We start from the raw sequence: 16,832 nt of genomic DNA on the forward strand, positions 1-16,832 counted from the left end.
ACCAGCCCCACGCCTCACCGATATCAATGGAATCTACTTCCCAGCAAGTTTAGGATTTCAGCCCTTCGCTGAGCTAGCCCTTCTCTGTCAATCTGAATTCCAGCTAGAGAGTCAGTACGTTTATCCCTGCCATTCTTTCACCCAGGAATACGTGCCTATATAATGCAAATGCCCCATTTCAGGTTAAGCAACAAATGTTTCTCGCCTGGTGCTGTGAGCTACCTTAAGCATCATTGTTTCCCTCATTCCGCCTTGCCTAAATATCACAAGCACCCTAGCTGTCTATGGCGAGAGTGTCCTCCTCGACTAACGATAACTCCATATTATCATTGGTGGAGGATTTCATTCGGAAATTGAAGGAGCCGTACAGCCTGGCCGATTCCTTGGAGGAGGCAAACCTGTTCCTCCGGTAGAGCTCTCCTTTCCACATCGACATCATGAGGAGACTGGACAACACCACGCCGCCCAGGGTCAAAAGGCAGAGCCCGGCGATCACACACCTATCCAGGTGAGCCCCAATCTTGGCGCTCTCATTCTCCAGCCGCTCCATCTCCCTGGCCGCCACCGTGCTGGGGTCCACCGTCACATCTCGGGGAACCACGTAGGAAATAATCACCAGCAAAATCCCACTGACCAGAAACAAGATGGCGCTGATGAAGCCATAGTCCACAGACTTCCCTCCAGCGGCTTCCGAGCCGGCGTCATCCTCTTCCTCCGACACTAATGAAGGGGGATCGTAGGGCCATTCTGGGGGCATCTCTCCACATGGATCAGGGTACGGAAGGAGCTCCTGGTCTTGGCAACAGCTCTTGTCAGCAAGACTTCGCCCATGCTCTAGATTGTTGACGTTTTCATCCACGTGAGTGAAGGAGGTCTCCGATTCACAGCAGCAGGCTCTCTTTCGGGCTGTTTCCTGTCCTTCCTTGGAGTGGCTGGGATAGCAGACGGTGTCCTCTGCTGCGAAGTGTTCCTGGGACAGAGGTGATGGGGAAGTGAAGGAAACAGGGGCCTGCCCAGCATCTCCTGTGGTGGTCTTTTCCACAGCTTTGCCAGGTCTCATGGAACGCTCAGCAGCCATGGCTGATGTCCGAGTCCTCTCCTCACCTTCCTCGGGCTGCCCTTGGCACGGGAGAGTGTGCAAACTCCAGTCCCCGTCACGGCACCGATCTGACCGCTCGCTCTCCTTGCCGAGGTGCAGAAGTTCCAGGCAAGCCATCGGGGCACCCTTCGAACATGCCAGGGGCTACCATCGATGAGTCCATCCATCACCAAATTCTGCCATCGCTGAATAACAGTGTGGCCCACGAAGGACCTCGTCTCCACTCGGGCCACTGTTTTGCTGGGATTCCGTCAGCCGCTACCCAATTAAACAAATTCCCTCTGACATCTACTCTTTTCCAATCTGCAAATGCAAAAAAAGGGGGGGGGAGGGGAGAGAAAGAGCTTCATCATCATAATCCCTTATTAGACAAAGAGAAGCGCAGCAGAAACAAGACTCCAGCCATTACTCTGATTTTTCTCCTCTGTGGGTGGGCTTGTGTGTGTGTGTTTGTGTGCATGGGAGTGGAGTGTGTGTGTGGGGGGGGACAGACAGCAAACGTGATTGTTTTAATCAAGCACTTAGAGCTGAAATCCTCTTGCCGGTCTCAAATCCATTAGGCTCTCTAATCAACCTTTGACACCGTTATCCAATTATGGAAATAATCCCTTGGAAATCAAAGGCAGGCAGAAACACCCACGTCGTCTTTTCCGCCCTGAGCACTACGGAGGTGTGAGACCCAAGAGAGTTTAAATTTCAAAGAGCAAACCGAAGAGCCAAAAAGAAAGCACAACCCTGACAGAAGCCCGGAACTCAAATCCACACTCTAATTAGGAAGAAGGAGGCAAATCCCTTGTAGTTCACTAATCCAGGATCTCTATTCTCGTGTGGAAATCTGATAATCCCAGGAAGAGGGAAAGCAGCACTTTTCCCAGAAAGCAGATCTGGAGATTTGATTAAAAACGCTTGCCATGAAATGATGCTTCCACTGATGAAGAATACATAAACACACACACACACATATACACACACGCATATATTGTATTTTTAAAAAAAGTTTCCCTGGTGCAATTCATCCCATGCAAGAAACAACATTTGGGGCAATGAAAAAAAGAACTCAGTCGCATAAAAAACAAAACGCTGTTATTTTTGTTTTTAAAAACCCGCTAGAGTTTTTCGAAATTTACCGCACCTTCTACTTTATAAACATGACCGGCTGGCTCGGTTAACGTAGCGCAGATCTAAGGCGCAAAAGCATCGCCCGCCAAAGGCGACCTCCTCGCGCGAGAGTCTCCTCCATCCTTCTCTCCTCCCTGGGGCTTCGCGGCAAAGTGCAGACAGGCGCTCTCTGAAGCGGGGCTCTGTCCGGCCCTGCAGTGTCGCCCCCCGCCTCCCCCTACCTTTTCCCATCAGTTTGCAGCCCTCGGCAGGGCGGTCGCTGCCACTCCCGCGCCGGTCCGCCAAAGTCTCCGGAAGAAGCACTTGTAGCCCTCCACGCTTTGCTGCGCTCCAGCTTCCCTCGGGGCTCAGGGCGGGCGGAGCGAGAGGGCTGGGGCGGGGCCGGCAGGGAGGAGTCCACCACCACGGCATTCTGGGAGATGTAGTCTTTCCACGTGTGTGAAGGGGGGTGGTGGTCAGCTTTCCATGTGAAGTTCTTGGTGAGACGGGCACAGTTGACTGAGCCAGGAGTCCCCAAGGTTAGGCCTAGGGTTGCTAGCTCCATATTTGGAAATTCCTGGAGATCTGGGGAGTGGAGTCTGGAGAGGGCTGGGTTTGGGAAAGCGCAGGGACTTCAGTGGGGTATAATGCTACAGAGTCCACCTTCCAAAGTGGCCATTTTCCCCAGGGGGACTGATCTCTAGTCTGGAGATCAGTTGAAATCCTGGGAGCTCTCCATCCACTACCTGGAGGTTGGCAACCCTAGCTGAGCCACCATGTTTTCAGTGCAAAGACTAAGCACATGGGAGTCTTAATCAAAAAGAGAGGTACTTGGAACATGTGCAGAGTGCTTTCAGGTAATAGCCAGTCATGACGTATTTAAGGTTTAAAGAGGATAAACTCCAGATGAAAACACTATTGCAGATTTTTGAAGAGGAGGAAAGAGAGGATAAATAAGATTCAGAAGGAACGAAAGAGTCACACTATAATAGTATGTTTTAAAGGAGTGTTTGCTGTGGTATTGCCCACCTTTTTGCCTCAGAAAGAGTTGTAGTGAACCCAAAAAGCATGGGATTTTTTTTACCTTTGATACCTTTAATTAGTGTGCACTTTCCTGAGAGTAAGCCCCATTGAATAGACCTGAGTAGAACTGTTTAGTAGACCTAAGCTAAGACTTGCGAAGTTAAGCCTTCACCTGCCCTTCTTACAATGGCTTTTTGTACATTCAAATATGTTTGGTTGCCACTCTGACTGCTTGAGTACATTTGTGTGTCATTAGGTATTTGGCTGAGTCTTATGCTGTTTCTTGGGGGAGGGTGAAAAATGAGGGATTTTTTTTTTTGCAATGCAAATGCATGTGAGACATTCTTCACAGTGAATTGCTTTTGAGAGTTCTTACGGAATGGAAACAGAGCGAGGTTGAGAAATTAGAAGCCAGGCGTTTTCGTTGACCTCACCTCCTCCAGCTCTGAGTCTTCACCTCAGTTGCAAGAAATGGCCTTTTCACATCCTTACTTTGTTTCCAGGTGGCGAATAGTGCAGTGGTGTTCACAGGCCATTTTGTCCTCTCTTGTGATGGTGTAAATTTGTTCTGTCAAAGATGTCGGCAGTGGAGGTGGTGAGAAAAAAGGCATAGCAACATGGAGCCCTTGGGCAACCGCAAATAGCGCTGCCTAAAAGATGAATCAATGCAACGGGGGATAGAATCAGTGTGACTTACAGAGCAGTCTCCCCCCTCCCTTCTTTCTCGCTGTTTTATTTTTGCACATTCACACATGTATGCGCATCACTGTGTGACTGCTTGAGAGCATGTGTGGAGTGCCCATCAAGTGAGACAGGCAGTGGGCTACCTCGTGATAGCATTTGGCTCCATTATCGGCCACGTGACTGTGGGGTGGTCGTGGTCAGGACACTGCCTTTCATCTGCTCTTTGGGCTGAGAGAGGGTGTTCTGACCACCACTACCCATGGGACATTTTTCTGCCTGGATCCAACAGAGAAATGTCCTGTATCAGCAGGTGCCTGGGCAGAAATTTCCCTGTTGGATCCCAGGTGGTTGTGTTTGCAAGCCTGTGAGATGCAATTGAGACATTTCTTGCATTTGCAAGCTAGTACATCCTGCCCACCCACCAGGTTTCATAGTATTTCTCTGAGTTATCACCTCCTGTGCCAAACACAGACTGTAAACTAGGTAGATAGGCAGCCTCCCTCATTCCCCCTGATTCTACTGGAGAAGGATAAGAGCTCTCTCATGCCTGAGAGACAGTTTGGTGTAGTGGCTAGGAGCATGGACTCTAATCTGGGAGACCTGGGTTTGATTCCCCACTCCTCCACATGCAACTAACCTTGGGTCAGTTACAAGTTATTTCAGAGCTGTTCTCTCAAGAGCAGTTTCTGTCAGAGCTCTCTCAGCCCCACCTTCCTCACAGGGTGTCTGTTGTGGGGAGGGGAAGGGAAAGAAGATTGTAAGCTGCTCTGAGACTCCTTCAGGTAGTAAAGGGTGGGGCATAAATCTAATCTCCTCCTCCTCTTCTTGCCCTGATCTAGACTCCCCCCCCACTCACACACACTACATTAGGAAGAATTGTAGGCTAGAGCCCTTCTCTATCAAGTGAATGTGGAGGGGGTTCATGTGCAGCAAGTGCATTGTGGCTCAGTACTTTGTGATAATGCAAAAGCCCATGTCTGTTCCCACAGCCTTTCCTCTAGACCAGTGGTACTTGAACCATGGCTCACAGAGACCTTCTTTTGCACTTGGTTGTGGAAAGTGCTGTCAAGTTGCAGATGACTTGTGGAGGTTTGGAAGGCACAAGGCATTCAGAGGTGGTTTGCCATTGCCTTCCTCTGCAGTGACCCCGAACTTCCTTGGTGGTCTCCCATCCAAATACTAACCAGGGCTGACCTTGCTTAGCTTCTGAGATCTGATGAGATTGGGCTAGCCTGGGCCAATCAGGTCAGGGCAATTACCACCAACCAAAAGAGCCACATTTACGCCATCCCTGACATGATGCTTACACCTCAGGGAGGCTCACAGCTTACCTGTTCTTCAATGGCAGCAGTTTCAAGGTGGAAACCACCTGCCAACCACGAGCCCTACTGGACATGGGCCTTGCCCAGATGCCTGAAACATGAGGCAGGTGCCACTTGGGGAAACAGTGCTCAGAAGAGCCACAAGTGGCATATCAGAGAGCCACATGTGGTTCCTGAGCCACTGGGTATCTCTGCTGTAGATGCCATTGCAAGCTTTCCCTCTCCAGTCCCAATCCCAACCAGGACTTTAATTCTAGACCAGTTAAACAGTAAAAAAAGAACACCGTCCACTGGTAAAGCAGATGCATGGCACTACTGTTAAATAATGAGTTTGGATCCTGGAGTTACTGGAAAGAACCACATTAAAAAATATTTAAAGCTTAATACAATAAACTGACAACCTGCCACCTGTCCTTAGAGCAGCAGATTCCAAATCTGCTTCATCTGTTCTCCATGTTCAGTCCTGTTCCTGTTAAAAATAGAAGATATGATCTCAGATGGGGTAACTACATGTAAATTTACTTGTTAACTAAGAGATCTTTGTTCTGCCTGTCAGTCAATCTCCATCCATCCACAATGCTCTCCATTTCCATAATATGTGAGCATCTCCTTTTTGTTTGAGCTAATGTCACACGTACTGAACTACCCACATCCTAGAACTGACATTTGTTTTAATTGCAGTGATGTGAAACATTGTTCCAGTGTTTTTGAACTTCAGTTCTCCTGGGTACCTACTGGTTTCAAACATTTATCAGAAACGGGTAGAGGACCAATTCTGACTTCAGAATCAGCATGGTGGCAGAAGAATATCCAGGAGAATGGGCATTTTTTCCCTTTTCTGATTCTTGTGATCAGCCCCCCGCCACCGCCACATTTGGGTATACCTGTATATCCATACCTGTATATCCGTTTTACCTTTGGGTTCTTTCTTCCCACTCCACTCCATTGTTTTAAGGTACATCCTGAAGGAAAGGAGCCTGTTGCCTTGTAAGAACAATCCCTTGTTTTGAGAACCAGAAATAGTGAAAACAAAAAAAAAAAGATAGGTATAAACAATTTGCTGGTATACCCTGTGGGAAAATGTACTCCTTTATGTTCAAAGAGCGTCAGAGCTTATAGCACAAGATAAATATTTGGACAACTTTCTCTGCTAAAGAAAGGTTCTTAATAGTTCGATGTTCAAAGCAAACTGAAGTGACAGCTACTCTTATTTAGTAATCAAAAGAGAACAAGAGAAGAAAACAACCTAGCTGTACTTTGGATGCCCTCGCCAGTGTATAGTTTCGTTTTATCTGCCATGCATTAAGAAAATTCACAATATGTGGATTCTTTTCCGGAGGGAAAAAAATGTAGCTGGCCTCTTACACTGAAACTGGTGACTTAGGCATGTACATCCATTGCAAATTTCTTCTGTTTCGGCAAATGGGAACGCACATATAACAGAATTTCTGGGGTGGGGGACAGGGGGTTCCTGTCACGAATCAAAGCAAAGTCTTTAATGAAAAGAAATGCTTTAGAAAAAGGAGGGGGTGAAGTATATCCAAAATCACAAATGGATTTATTAGTATTATTGATCAGTGAATGTAATAATCATACATTATAGTATGTATTTTACATTGATGGGCCATTCGGAGCTGTCCATAGTGCTGATCACATCATTGTTAACTCTGCCTCTACATCTTGCCATCCAAGTAAAGAATTTCAGTCCCTGACCTGGATGGCCCAGGGTAGACCCAATCTCACCGGATCTCAGAACCTAAGCAGAGTCCATCCTGGCTAGCATTGGGATGGGAGACCACCAAGGAATTTCAGGGTCACTGTGCAGAGGAAGGCAATGACAAGTCACCTCTGTTAGTCTCTCTTGTCTTGAAAACCCTATGGCCTCACCATCAGTTGACTGCAACCTGACGGGATTTTACACACACACAGTAAGTTTCAAAATATTTTCTGGAAACAGATTAAAGATTGATCATTACTCCAGAGGAGTGTCTTTATTCGATAACTTCTACCTCAATCAGGTTCCACCCATATCTTTCTGCTTTGCATTTTTAAGCTCTGACATCCTTTCCTCGAACAGCTGCTGCATATTCATAACAATGCCAGGTTGCTGTTATGCAAATCAGAGGTTGAAGAGAGAAAGGAAACAAAGTGTAGTTGCCTAGCAACTTCAAGACATATTCTTCAGCTGCTTTCCCAGGCAGCAAGGTAACAAGTGGACTTAGCCACAGCCATGAAGAGAAGGATGCAACAGAGAAGGCAAGCTTTGGCTGTCAAGGAGAAGTTGTGTTCTTGGCAACACAGGGAAACAAGGCACAGGAATCTGGAATTGGCTTCTCTCTCTAGCTGGCATTATTGGGTTCTTCATCCACCCTTCTTTTTTCTTCCACTTCTGATTTGTATAGCAAGTAAGACAGAAGAGATCAAACTTTCCAGAGGCATAGAACATTTCTTGACATCCTGCGATGAAATAACCACATTTCTAAAGTCTGGTAAATGTTTGTAGGCCAGCTTCATTTCTTTTAAACTCCTCACCCCACCAAAAGTCTTTTTTTTCCTAAGTAGCTTCTTTGTGACATGGGGATATGTCTAATTTAGTTGGGCACTCATATATGCTGTAGCCAGCCTCTTCTACCAGTGGTCCCCAAAATGGTACCTGTGAATGCCATGTGCCCACCAATGTGTTTTCTGATGTCCTTGCATCTTCTACAGTGGAGTCGGAGGTGCTTCAGAAGAGCCCGGCAGATGTGGATTTTGTGTCTGCAAGGTTCAACCATTTGGAAGGTGCTGCCTGTCCTGTAACATCCTACTATTTTGTAGGAATGCCCAACATTTTGTGACTGGACCTCACCCCTGTGGCAGCCATTTTGTTATAACACCCACTATCTGTTCCCAGAATCTCCAAAGGTTTAACATGGTTGAGTACCCCGAGTTATATCTTCTCTTTGTCAGACCTTATGCAGTATTTTGTGGGTTTGTATTCCTATCTTGGAATTTGTCCCCCCCCCAAGATAATTTTAAAGAAGTCATTTAGTAGTCAGAGATCGCCTTACGTAGATGACCTCATTCATGTTTTACCCTTCCGTGGTTGGCTTTACATAAACCCTTTCTTCTATAGCTTCTTTGACAGCTTGTAAACTATTCTTTGACTTTGTTGCCAGTGGGAGTTGACACCATTTGTCAAGAATGAAGTTATCTCTATCAAAAGGCAAAACCCACTATCACAAATAGATCAGTTCTTACCTGTAATGAGTCTTTTTTTCTCCCTTGATGTTTAGGTGCAGTGTGTGGTTGCCAGTAGTAGCCAGATTCCAGGCAACATGTGATTGACTCCATTTTGAAACCTTCTGCAATGTCTTGAGAAGTATCCTGATGCCCTGACTTTGCTAGGCCATGCAGAAAAAACAATTGCCCAAGCAATCTTGTAATGTGTTTATTCTTTGAGAGCCAGTTTGGTGTAGTGGTTAGGAGTGCAAATTCTAATCTGGGAGAGCTGGGTTTGATTCCCCATTCCTCCACATGCAGCTGCTGGTGTGACCTTGGGTCAGTCACAAGTTATTTTAGAGCTCCCACCAAAAGTCTTTTTTTCCCTAAGTAGCTTCTTTGTGACATGGAGATATGACTAATTTAGTTGGGCACTCATATATGAAAGGGATTGTAAACCACCCTGAGACTCCTTTGGATAGTGAAGGGTGGGGTATAAATCCAATCTCTTCTTCTTCTTTATGTATTTTAATCCATATTAGAAACGTTTTCTTTCATTTCTGTTTAAATGTCTGGCAAAAGCTGATTTTCTTTACAATTAATCAAAGATGACTTCAGTTTCTGCAACAAACTATTTATCTGTTTTACTGCTGTGCTAAACTTAACATGTGGACACTGTTAGGGTCCTTTCTAAAATAAATTCATATATAGGAATTACAATACACCACCTCTCGGCAGCTATGCCACACACACAGATCACTGCCAGCACCACCACAAAAAGTGCAGAGGAACAAAAAGTTCCAAAATAATGTGCATATTTTTAACAATGTATTTTAAGCCTACCCCCATTTCCGAGCAACAGGAGGGCTCTTCTGTTGGCCAAGGAGAAGTTTTGTTTTCTTATCCCAGCTCCTATTGCAGAATCCTGTCTTCCTTACACTGTGAAGAGACCCTGACCCTGTAGGAACAGAATTTCAGCAGGCTGCACTGGGTAGGGGGAGGCAGAAAAATCCCATTCTGTGAGTTTTGTGCCATTTGCATTTTTGTTGGATACAAGACAATAAGTCCTAACTTCTTGTAGATGATCTTCCAAAGTCTGGCAGAACCTTGCCAGCAGAGGGTACTATACAGCCTCCCACAGGCCTCAGACTGAGAGGCCTCACAGAGTTGTTGTGAGGATAGAATGGAGAAGAGGAGAACAGTGCAAGCTGTTAGGGGTTCCCTCTGGGAGAAAGGCATAGTGCAAATTAAGTAAACACATGAATACCATTATAACATTTGAGATAACCCTCCCTTATATTTGGTGTTATGGTGTGTAAGGGGAAAGCCGGAGTTCTTGAGACTGAGAGGGAAGGGGGTTTTCTTCACCCTAGCTCTCCACCTCTCTCCTGGCCCTGTTACACTCAACCTGAGGAGCAAAAGCTGTTCTGTTCTCCTTGGCCCATTTCCCTTTGCCTCAGGAAGGTCCTGGCCCATCCTGACGTCAGTCCCTTTGGTGGCCCCACCTCTGGAACTCCCATGGGCTCTGAGCGATTCTAATAGGAACCTGCGCCCATCCTCTCCTCTCAGCTGTGACTCAACCCTTTGTTCTCCCATCCCTGGCTGAAGGCTGCCTCCCAGCCGATTGTCAGGCAGCGGGCTGTTAAAGGGCCAGTCCCGGCAAGATATGGAGCCACAGGCTTTGCTTTAAAGGTACCTGTCATGATCTGTGCAGGACTAGTAGCAGGGCCTGGTCTCAAGAGAGACCTGCATGGCAGTGAAAGCAGATGACCTACAATCCCCATAAGGCTTAGCAACGTGCTATAGCCAATCAGAGTACAGAGATTCTGTGAGAAGACTGTTTCATAGTGTTAGGAGATTCAATCTTTGCTGTTAACTGTGGAAAACAGGGTGTTCTTTCAGCTCTCTCTGCGGCCTGCTCTCACTGAGGGGACAGGCTGGTCTGGGAAGAGAAAGATCCCTCAGTTCTTTTGGGTCTCATCTGCGGCCTGGTCACTGTGGGGACAGGCTGGTCTGGTGAGAGGAAAAGATCCCCCACTTGGCCCAGTGTGAGTGTTAGGCAGGCTGTGGGCCTGGAAGTAATAACCAGTTAAGAATAGTAATAGGTAGCTGCGTTAGATTCTGTTTATTTTGCCTTTTAACCACTGTTATATCTTTTTAAAGCACCTTGTCTTGTCTTGTTTTTCCCCTGCCCAGTACTATAAAAATAAACCCTTTCTGTTTCACTGTTTCTCTACCTGGTCATCACGCTCATGTTTCTCGGCTACAAAGGGGCAATTTGAAGGGGCTTGGGAAGGTACCCTGGGTCTTCTCAAGGGACTGAAGTCCAGGGTGGTGGCAGCAGAAGGTGTAGACCCCCTGGGGTCATGACAGTACCCCATGTGTTGCTCTTTGGTGAATGGACGTGGAGGGGGCAGGGAGCCCACAGGTTGCTCAAGTCCCCAACAATTCTTTTCATATATCGTATTTTAAATAACATATATTGTTTGTCTGAGGTTCTTTTCTTTGATTACTTTGGATGTATCTTCTGCTTACATAACAAGGCATATAAGAATAAACAGACTGAAAAAAGACACCTTGAATTCTGCATCTATGCACATTATGTGTCTCGTGGCCTACACATCATCCTAGCAATAAGGACTACACCAGAGAGTCCAATTGTATCATCAAATTGTATTTTTTTATCAACTGCTGATACTATCCACTGGTCTTGGAAGAACAAACTTCTCAGGGCTTCTCGAGTATTTATTCAACTCTACACACATAAAGCCATGGGTGAGAGAAGAAAGTGAAGAAGGCAGATTGTGACAGGGCAAGGATGCAGAGCTTTCAGTAAAATATATATCGTAGGTGACAGAATGAGGCTTTGTGCGACTTAAGAGGAATTACTAAAGAAGAGGTTGTGTACCGACATTTTTCGAAGTATTCAGGAATTGCGGGGATTTTTTGTCCAATGACTTAAGGTGACCCAAGCTACTCATTTATTCTCTGTATGTGCTAAAGCTGCAACCACAGAATAAGGAGCATAACAGTGGAATAAAAAGAAACACTTTCCACTTCTACACAGCTGGCTCCTCCATTCATTTTAATGCATTTTGTAAAGTTGAAAAAAACAAACCCATCCCTTATGTTTGGTGTTATGGTGTGTAAGGGGAAAGCCAGAATTATTCAGTGAGCAGAAAAGATGGGCTTGGATCTGTTTCTCACATGATGCTCCAAGAAGACGGGTTTATGGCTGTAATATACTGGGTTCAGATGTGTGTAAGTGATCAGCTCATAGTTTATTGGAAAAACACAAGACCAAATTCCAGGGCTGAAGCCCTGCTTATATCCCCAAAACACCCCCCCACACACTACCACCCGTGATAGGCTATTTACATGTTGACTAATCTCCATAGGTCGGGCACAGGATCCAAGGTGGCTGATAGGTCCGTCCTAGGATCCTCGCCCGCTATTGTGTTGGAACATGAAGCTGCGCTTGTGCTCCTGACCACATGCAAGCCCAAGCGCATGTACATTCACTATGAATACACAACACCCCTCCTCCCATGGTTCAGATTCCCCTGGCACACAAAGTCCTTCAAATATTCTGGTCTCTGCCATTCCTGGGTGGAGCGGTGAAAACCTTCAGGCTGGGCTGTCGATTCCGGCGTTCCTGGTAGGCCTGTGGGGAACCCGGGGCCGGATGTAGGCGCCGGCTCGCCGCCGTGCCCGTCTGTCTCCGCTAGCTCCGGGGAGGTAGCAGCGTTCCCTGCTGCAGGTGTGCTCAGTCCAGTTTGTGCTTGAGCGCTGGGTGTGCTTTCCTCGTTGTCGCATGGTCTCAGGCCCAGTGTCTCATCCTCGCTGTCCTCTGCCATGTACTGTTCCACCGGGAGAAGCCTACTGCGGAGATGATCGATGTGGCCGTCTTCCATCAACACTTCATAAGACAGGGGACCGGTCACCCGGGTCACCCTGGCTGGGACCCAAGCTGGGCTCCGTGCAAAGTTCCAGGTGTAAACGGGGTCACCTGGGTAGAAACTACGGGGAGCTTTCTCAGTAACTGAGGCTGTGCTGTGCTCCGGCGTGCGGTCGGGATGCAAACAGTCGAGGCAGGTGGTGAGCTGTTGGCCCATGAGTAGTTCAGCTGGACAGTTGCGGGGTGGAATGGAGCATGTCTGATAGCATAGTAGCTAGTGAATTCCTGGAACTCTGCAGATCTAAAGGCAGTCCCATTGTCCATAACTACAGTGTCCGGCAGACCATGTGTACTGAAAATCCGCCATAGGGCGCGGATCGCAACGTGGGACGAAGTGGAGGGGACAGGCACTACCTCGAGCCTTTTGGTGAATGAGTCCATGAAGATAAAGAAGATCTGCCCCTGGAACGGACCCGCGAAGTCTAAGTGTACTGTTTGTATGAGGACTCCCAAGGCCTGACCGGGGCCTGGGGCAGCTCCGGTCATGATTCCTGACATGTCTGATGCAGTCCTCAATCTCACCATCCATGCCGGGCCACCATATGTACCTTTGTGCAAGCACTTTCATCCTGACGATGCCGGGGTGCGTCTCATGTAGGGCTGCTAGTACCCAAACAAAGGTTTAGTGGAAAAGAGGGCCAATATTAAAACCTATTCATAAAAGGAAGTACATGTATTTATTAATAATATCAAGTTAAAACATATATAGGGGCCCAATTACAGCCAATATACATAAACCATAATCATAACCAGGGCTAAAAAAATGACCTGACGCATTTCGGCCGGATCGGCCTTTCTCAGAGGTCATACAAGTGTGGCTAGATGGTAAATAGTTACACTCATAAAACACAATCAAAAATGTAGGTCCGGGTCACAGGAAGGCAGGGGAGGGTGGCTAGGAGTCTCTGCATAGCCCATCGCTTTTCCGGGGTGGTGGAGGAGCGCATATTGGTACCCAGCCAGGAAGATGAACCAGCAGAGCTCCCTTGGGGACAACATCTGAGGAGTCTGGCAGTCTGGAGCAAGAAGGCCCAAAAGGGGTTTATGGTCTGTGACGATGGTGAAGGGCTGGCCATAGAGGTAATCGTGGAACTTTTTCACTTTTTCACACCAGCCATGATTGCCAAGGCCTCCTTGTCAATTGAGTGTAGTTGTGCTCGGCTTATATCCCCAAAACACTCCACTCACCACCACCCTTGATAGGCTGTTTACATGTTGACTAATCTCCATAGGTCAGGTGCGGGATCTGAGGTGGCTGATAGGTCCGTCCTAGGATCCTCGTCCGCTATTGTGCTGGAACCTGGAGCTGTGCTTGTGCTCCTGACCACGTGCAAGCCCAAGCGCATGTACATTATCTGTGAATACACAACAATGGCCAAGTGTACACTCAAGAGAACCACAGTCCAGCTCTCTGTAAGTGATCCATATGTTTGATATACCTTGCCTTTAAAGGATGCATACTTTAAAACAACGGAATAGAGACTCAGTATGATCGGCTTCAAGTCTTACTGTTATTATGGCCTTATATTCCTTCATTCATTTACTTTATTTAGATGCCCCCTTGTATAGATGCTGCCCCCCAGGCCATTCCTGGATGAGGGGGAGAATTCTACACTGGCACAATACATTACTCAATAACCCAGGAAGGTAGGCTCTCTGGATTTAAACACAATAGCCACCAGGGATCTCTAAAATTAATCCCTCACCAACCTGAGATTAGAGAGCCCCAGAATCTCAGTTGGCATATGGGTTTTACACATTAGCAACTCTAGCTCAGAGATGCACTTACTCTTACACAGGTAGCACAATTGGTCAGTGGTTTAGGCTACAGGATTTAGCTTGAAGTCCAGTTACCACAATCCAGACACTATTTATAAACCAAGATAAGTTTATTCAGTACAGACTTAGCACAGACTAGAAAGGATTACAAAATAACAAAAACTTATGGCTCTTGGCCCTAACTAAACATTAGAGATATGCATAATTACCAACTTCAGGAATCCATAGTCCAAGATTGTCCATTGTGATAAAGTCCATTAGGTCCCATCTTTATGCAAGATTCCAGCCATGTGCTCAGCTCCAAAGCATTCCTTTGTCTCTGCTAGAAGCCACATGGCAGCATAGCATCTCAGATGGACAGACACAGAGCTGCCAAGATAGCAGGAACAGAAGAGAGAGAGAGAGTTTTCCCATAGGGTTTAGCCAGATATAGGGCAATTCAGTCTTCAAATTAGCCCTGGCCAGGGGCCAATTGGAGTAGACCTGGGAGTGCCCAATGGTAGAGTTGCCATGGGTACAATTTCTGAATGGTCAGTTGTCTTGAAGGCCACACCTGCAGTTATGTGATCCCCCAAACCCCAACTCCCATAGCATACGTGCAGTTTCTGGCATGCTGGCCTAGCTTCCAGCATGAGGTGTGAAGGAATGTTTTTATGGCATGGCAATAGAGGCCATCTGGACCTCTCTATTTGGCTTCAACAGGAAATCAACACAGCAGGGTACCAGCAAGATATCAGCAAGACACATTCTAGGGGGAGGCAGGGGTTTATAGGAATCAATATTTCTATACACCCCTTTCTCCCAATGGGAACCCAAAGTAGCTTACCTCTTTTTCCTCTCCTCCATTTTATCTTTACAAAAAAGAGAGAGGCTAAAATGACGGGAATGGCAGGGTGTAATAAATAAGCGATATTCCTAATTAGAATATAGTGAACTTTAGCAACATTTTTTCTCCGTAAGAGCTGGGGAGATCTCAGTGTCAATCCCTACTCTGCTTCCCTTACTTATTTGCGCCAATTATCCCCAGCCTCTTCTCCGATTTACCCTCGCGACAATCTTGCAAGGTAGGTTAGGCTGAATGTGTGCGACAGTCTGAAGGTCACCCAGCCGGCTTCCATGGCAGAGTGGGGATTCGAGCCTGGATCCTAGTCTGGCACTTTAACCAGTGCACCACAATGGATCATATAGTGAGGTGGAGTCTACCCTTCCCCAGCTCTCCCCTGAACAAAAGGTGAAGCCTTCCTCCGACTTGAGTGGCTCTTCTTCTGCCCAGGTTTATTCACTGCAGAAAACACGGCAGAGGTGTCTCAAACAAGGGCTCTTCATGCTGTTGTGCAGCTTATTATGAAATTGCATCTCTGCTCTTTGTGGCAAGCCAACCTGGGAAAAATCATTAGCTAAGTAGCTTCAGGAGCAGAATCGTAACTACTCTTGAGTCTAAATTTAGCCATGCATTAGGTAGATATATGGCAAGGTTGTTCAACAGAAGACCTTTAATAGATATATCACTTGGGCTTTTATGGTTTTCTTGAATACAGTTAGCCATAACTCATTGACTTCTGGAAGCTCCCCCCTCACCCCCGTCTTCAGGACTTCCGCAGCTGGCATCTTGCCATGGTCAATGAAAAGAGAAGCGTATCTGAAATAAGATTTCCCAAGGCAGCAGGGGAGGGGGAAAGTAGGATCAGCAGAAGAAGAAGAGTTGGATTTCTACACCACCCTTCATTTGGAGTCTCAGAGTGGCTTACAGTCTTCTTCCCTTCCCCACCCCACAACAGACACCCTGCAGTACGTGGGGCTGAGAGAGCTCTGAGAACTGCCAGTTTGGTGCAGTGTTGAAGAGTGTGGACTCTAATCTGTGAGAACCAGGATTGATTCCCCATTCCTCCACATGCAGCTGCTGGTGTGACCTTGGGTCAGTCACGATTTCTCTCAAAGGTGTTCTCTCAGGAGCAGTTCTCTCAGAGCTCTCTCAGTCCCACCTACCTCACAGGGTGTCTGTTGTGGGAAGGGGAATGGAAAGGAGATTGTAAGCTGCTATAAGACTCATTGAGGTAGTGAAGGGTGGGGTATAAATCCAATGTCGTCTTCTTCTTCTTGAGAGAACAGCTCTCAGAGAACTGCAACTGACCCAAGGTCACCCAGAAGCTGCATGTGGAGGAATGGGGAATCAAACATGGTTCTCCACATTAGAGTCAATTACACCAAACTTGCTCTCAGGATTGTACTCCTGGGAGAGGCACAGTTTAACTCTTTTGCTGCTTCATTTTCCTAGTGCAAACCCTCTCCTCCCACCCTTGCAATTAGCTCCACGAGAAAGAACATACAGATGCCATAAAGGTCCTTGTATGTGTTCCTGGTGGGAGAAAGAAGAAGGTTTCAGGTGGGGAGCCATGTTGGTCTGCAGTAGGAGAGCAAGATTCGAGTCCAGTAGCACAGAAACAGGGATTTATATTGGAAACATAGTATGGAGGAAATGGGACTGGAGCTACAATATGAGTTTCATCCCTAGCTAATCAACTCAGTTGAATATCGCAGGAGATCTGATCATGGGCTTTTTACCAACTTTGTGTAAAGTCTTGGCCTAAAGTCTTCTGAGATGGCAAGTTATACCAGTCCCCTGTCCCCCCCCCCAATGCACAATAAAGACTGAAGAAGCACCAGAAGG

At 46.8% G+C, this 16,832-nt stretch overlaps 1 protein-coding gene across 1 annotated transcript; it reads right to left on the reverse strand.

The window, feature by feature from the left end:
- Positions 1–274: 274 nt before the first annotated feature.
- TMEM74 (transmembrane protein 74) lies at positions 275–1,216 on the reverse strand. The gene has a single exon (XM_015414738.1). It carries the CDS (start codon positions 1,214–1,216, stop codon positions 275–277), a length of 942 nt encoding a protein of 313 aa, XP_015270224.1.
- Positions 1,217–16,832: the final 15,616 nt, after the last annotated feature.

This window comes from Gekko japonicus, unplaced genomic scaffold (assembly GCF_001447785.1).
Source record: "Gekko japonicus isolate JY-2015 unplaced genomic scaffold, Gekko_japonicus_V1.1 scaffold1497, whole genome shotgun sequence".
Classification (NCBI taxonomy): domain Eukaryota; kingdom Metazoa; phylum Chordata; class Lepidosauria; order Squamata; family Gekkonidae; genus Gekko; species Gekko japonicus.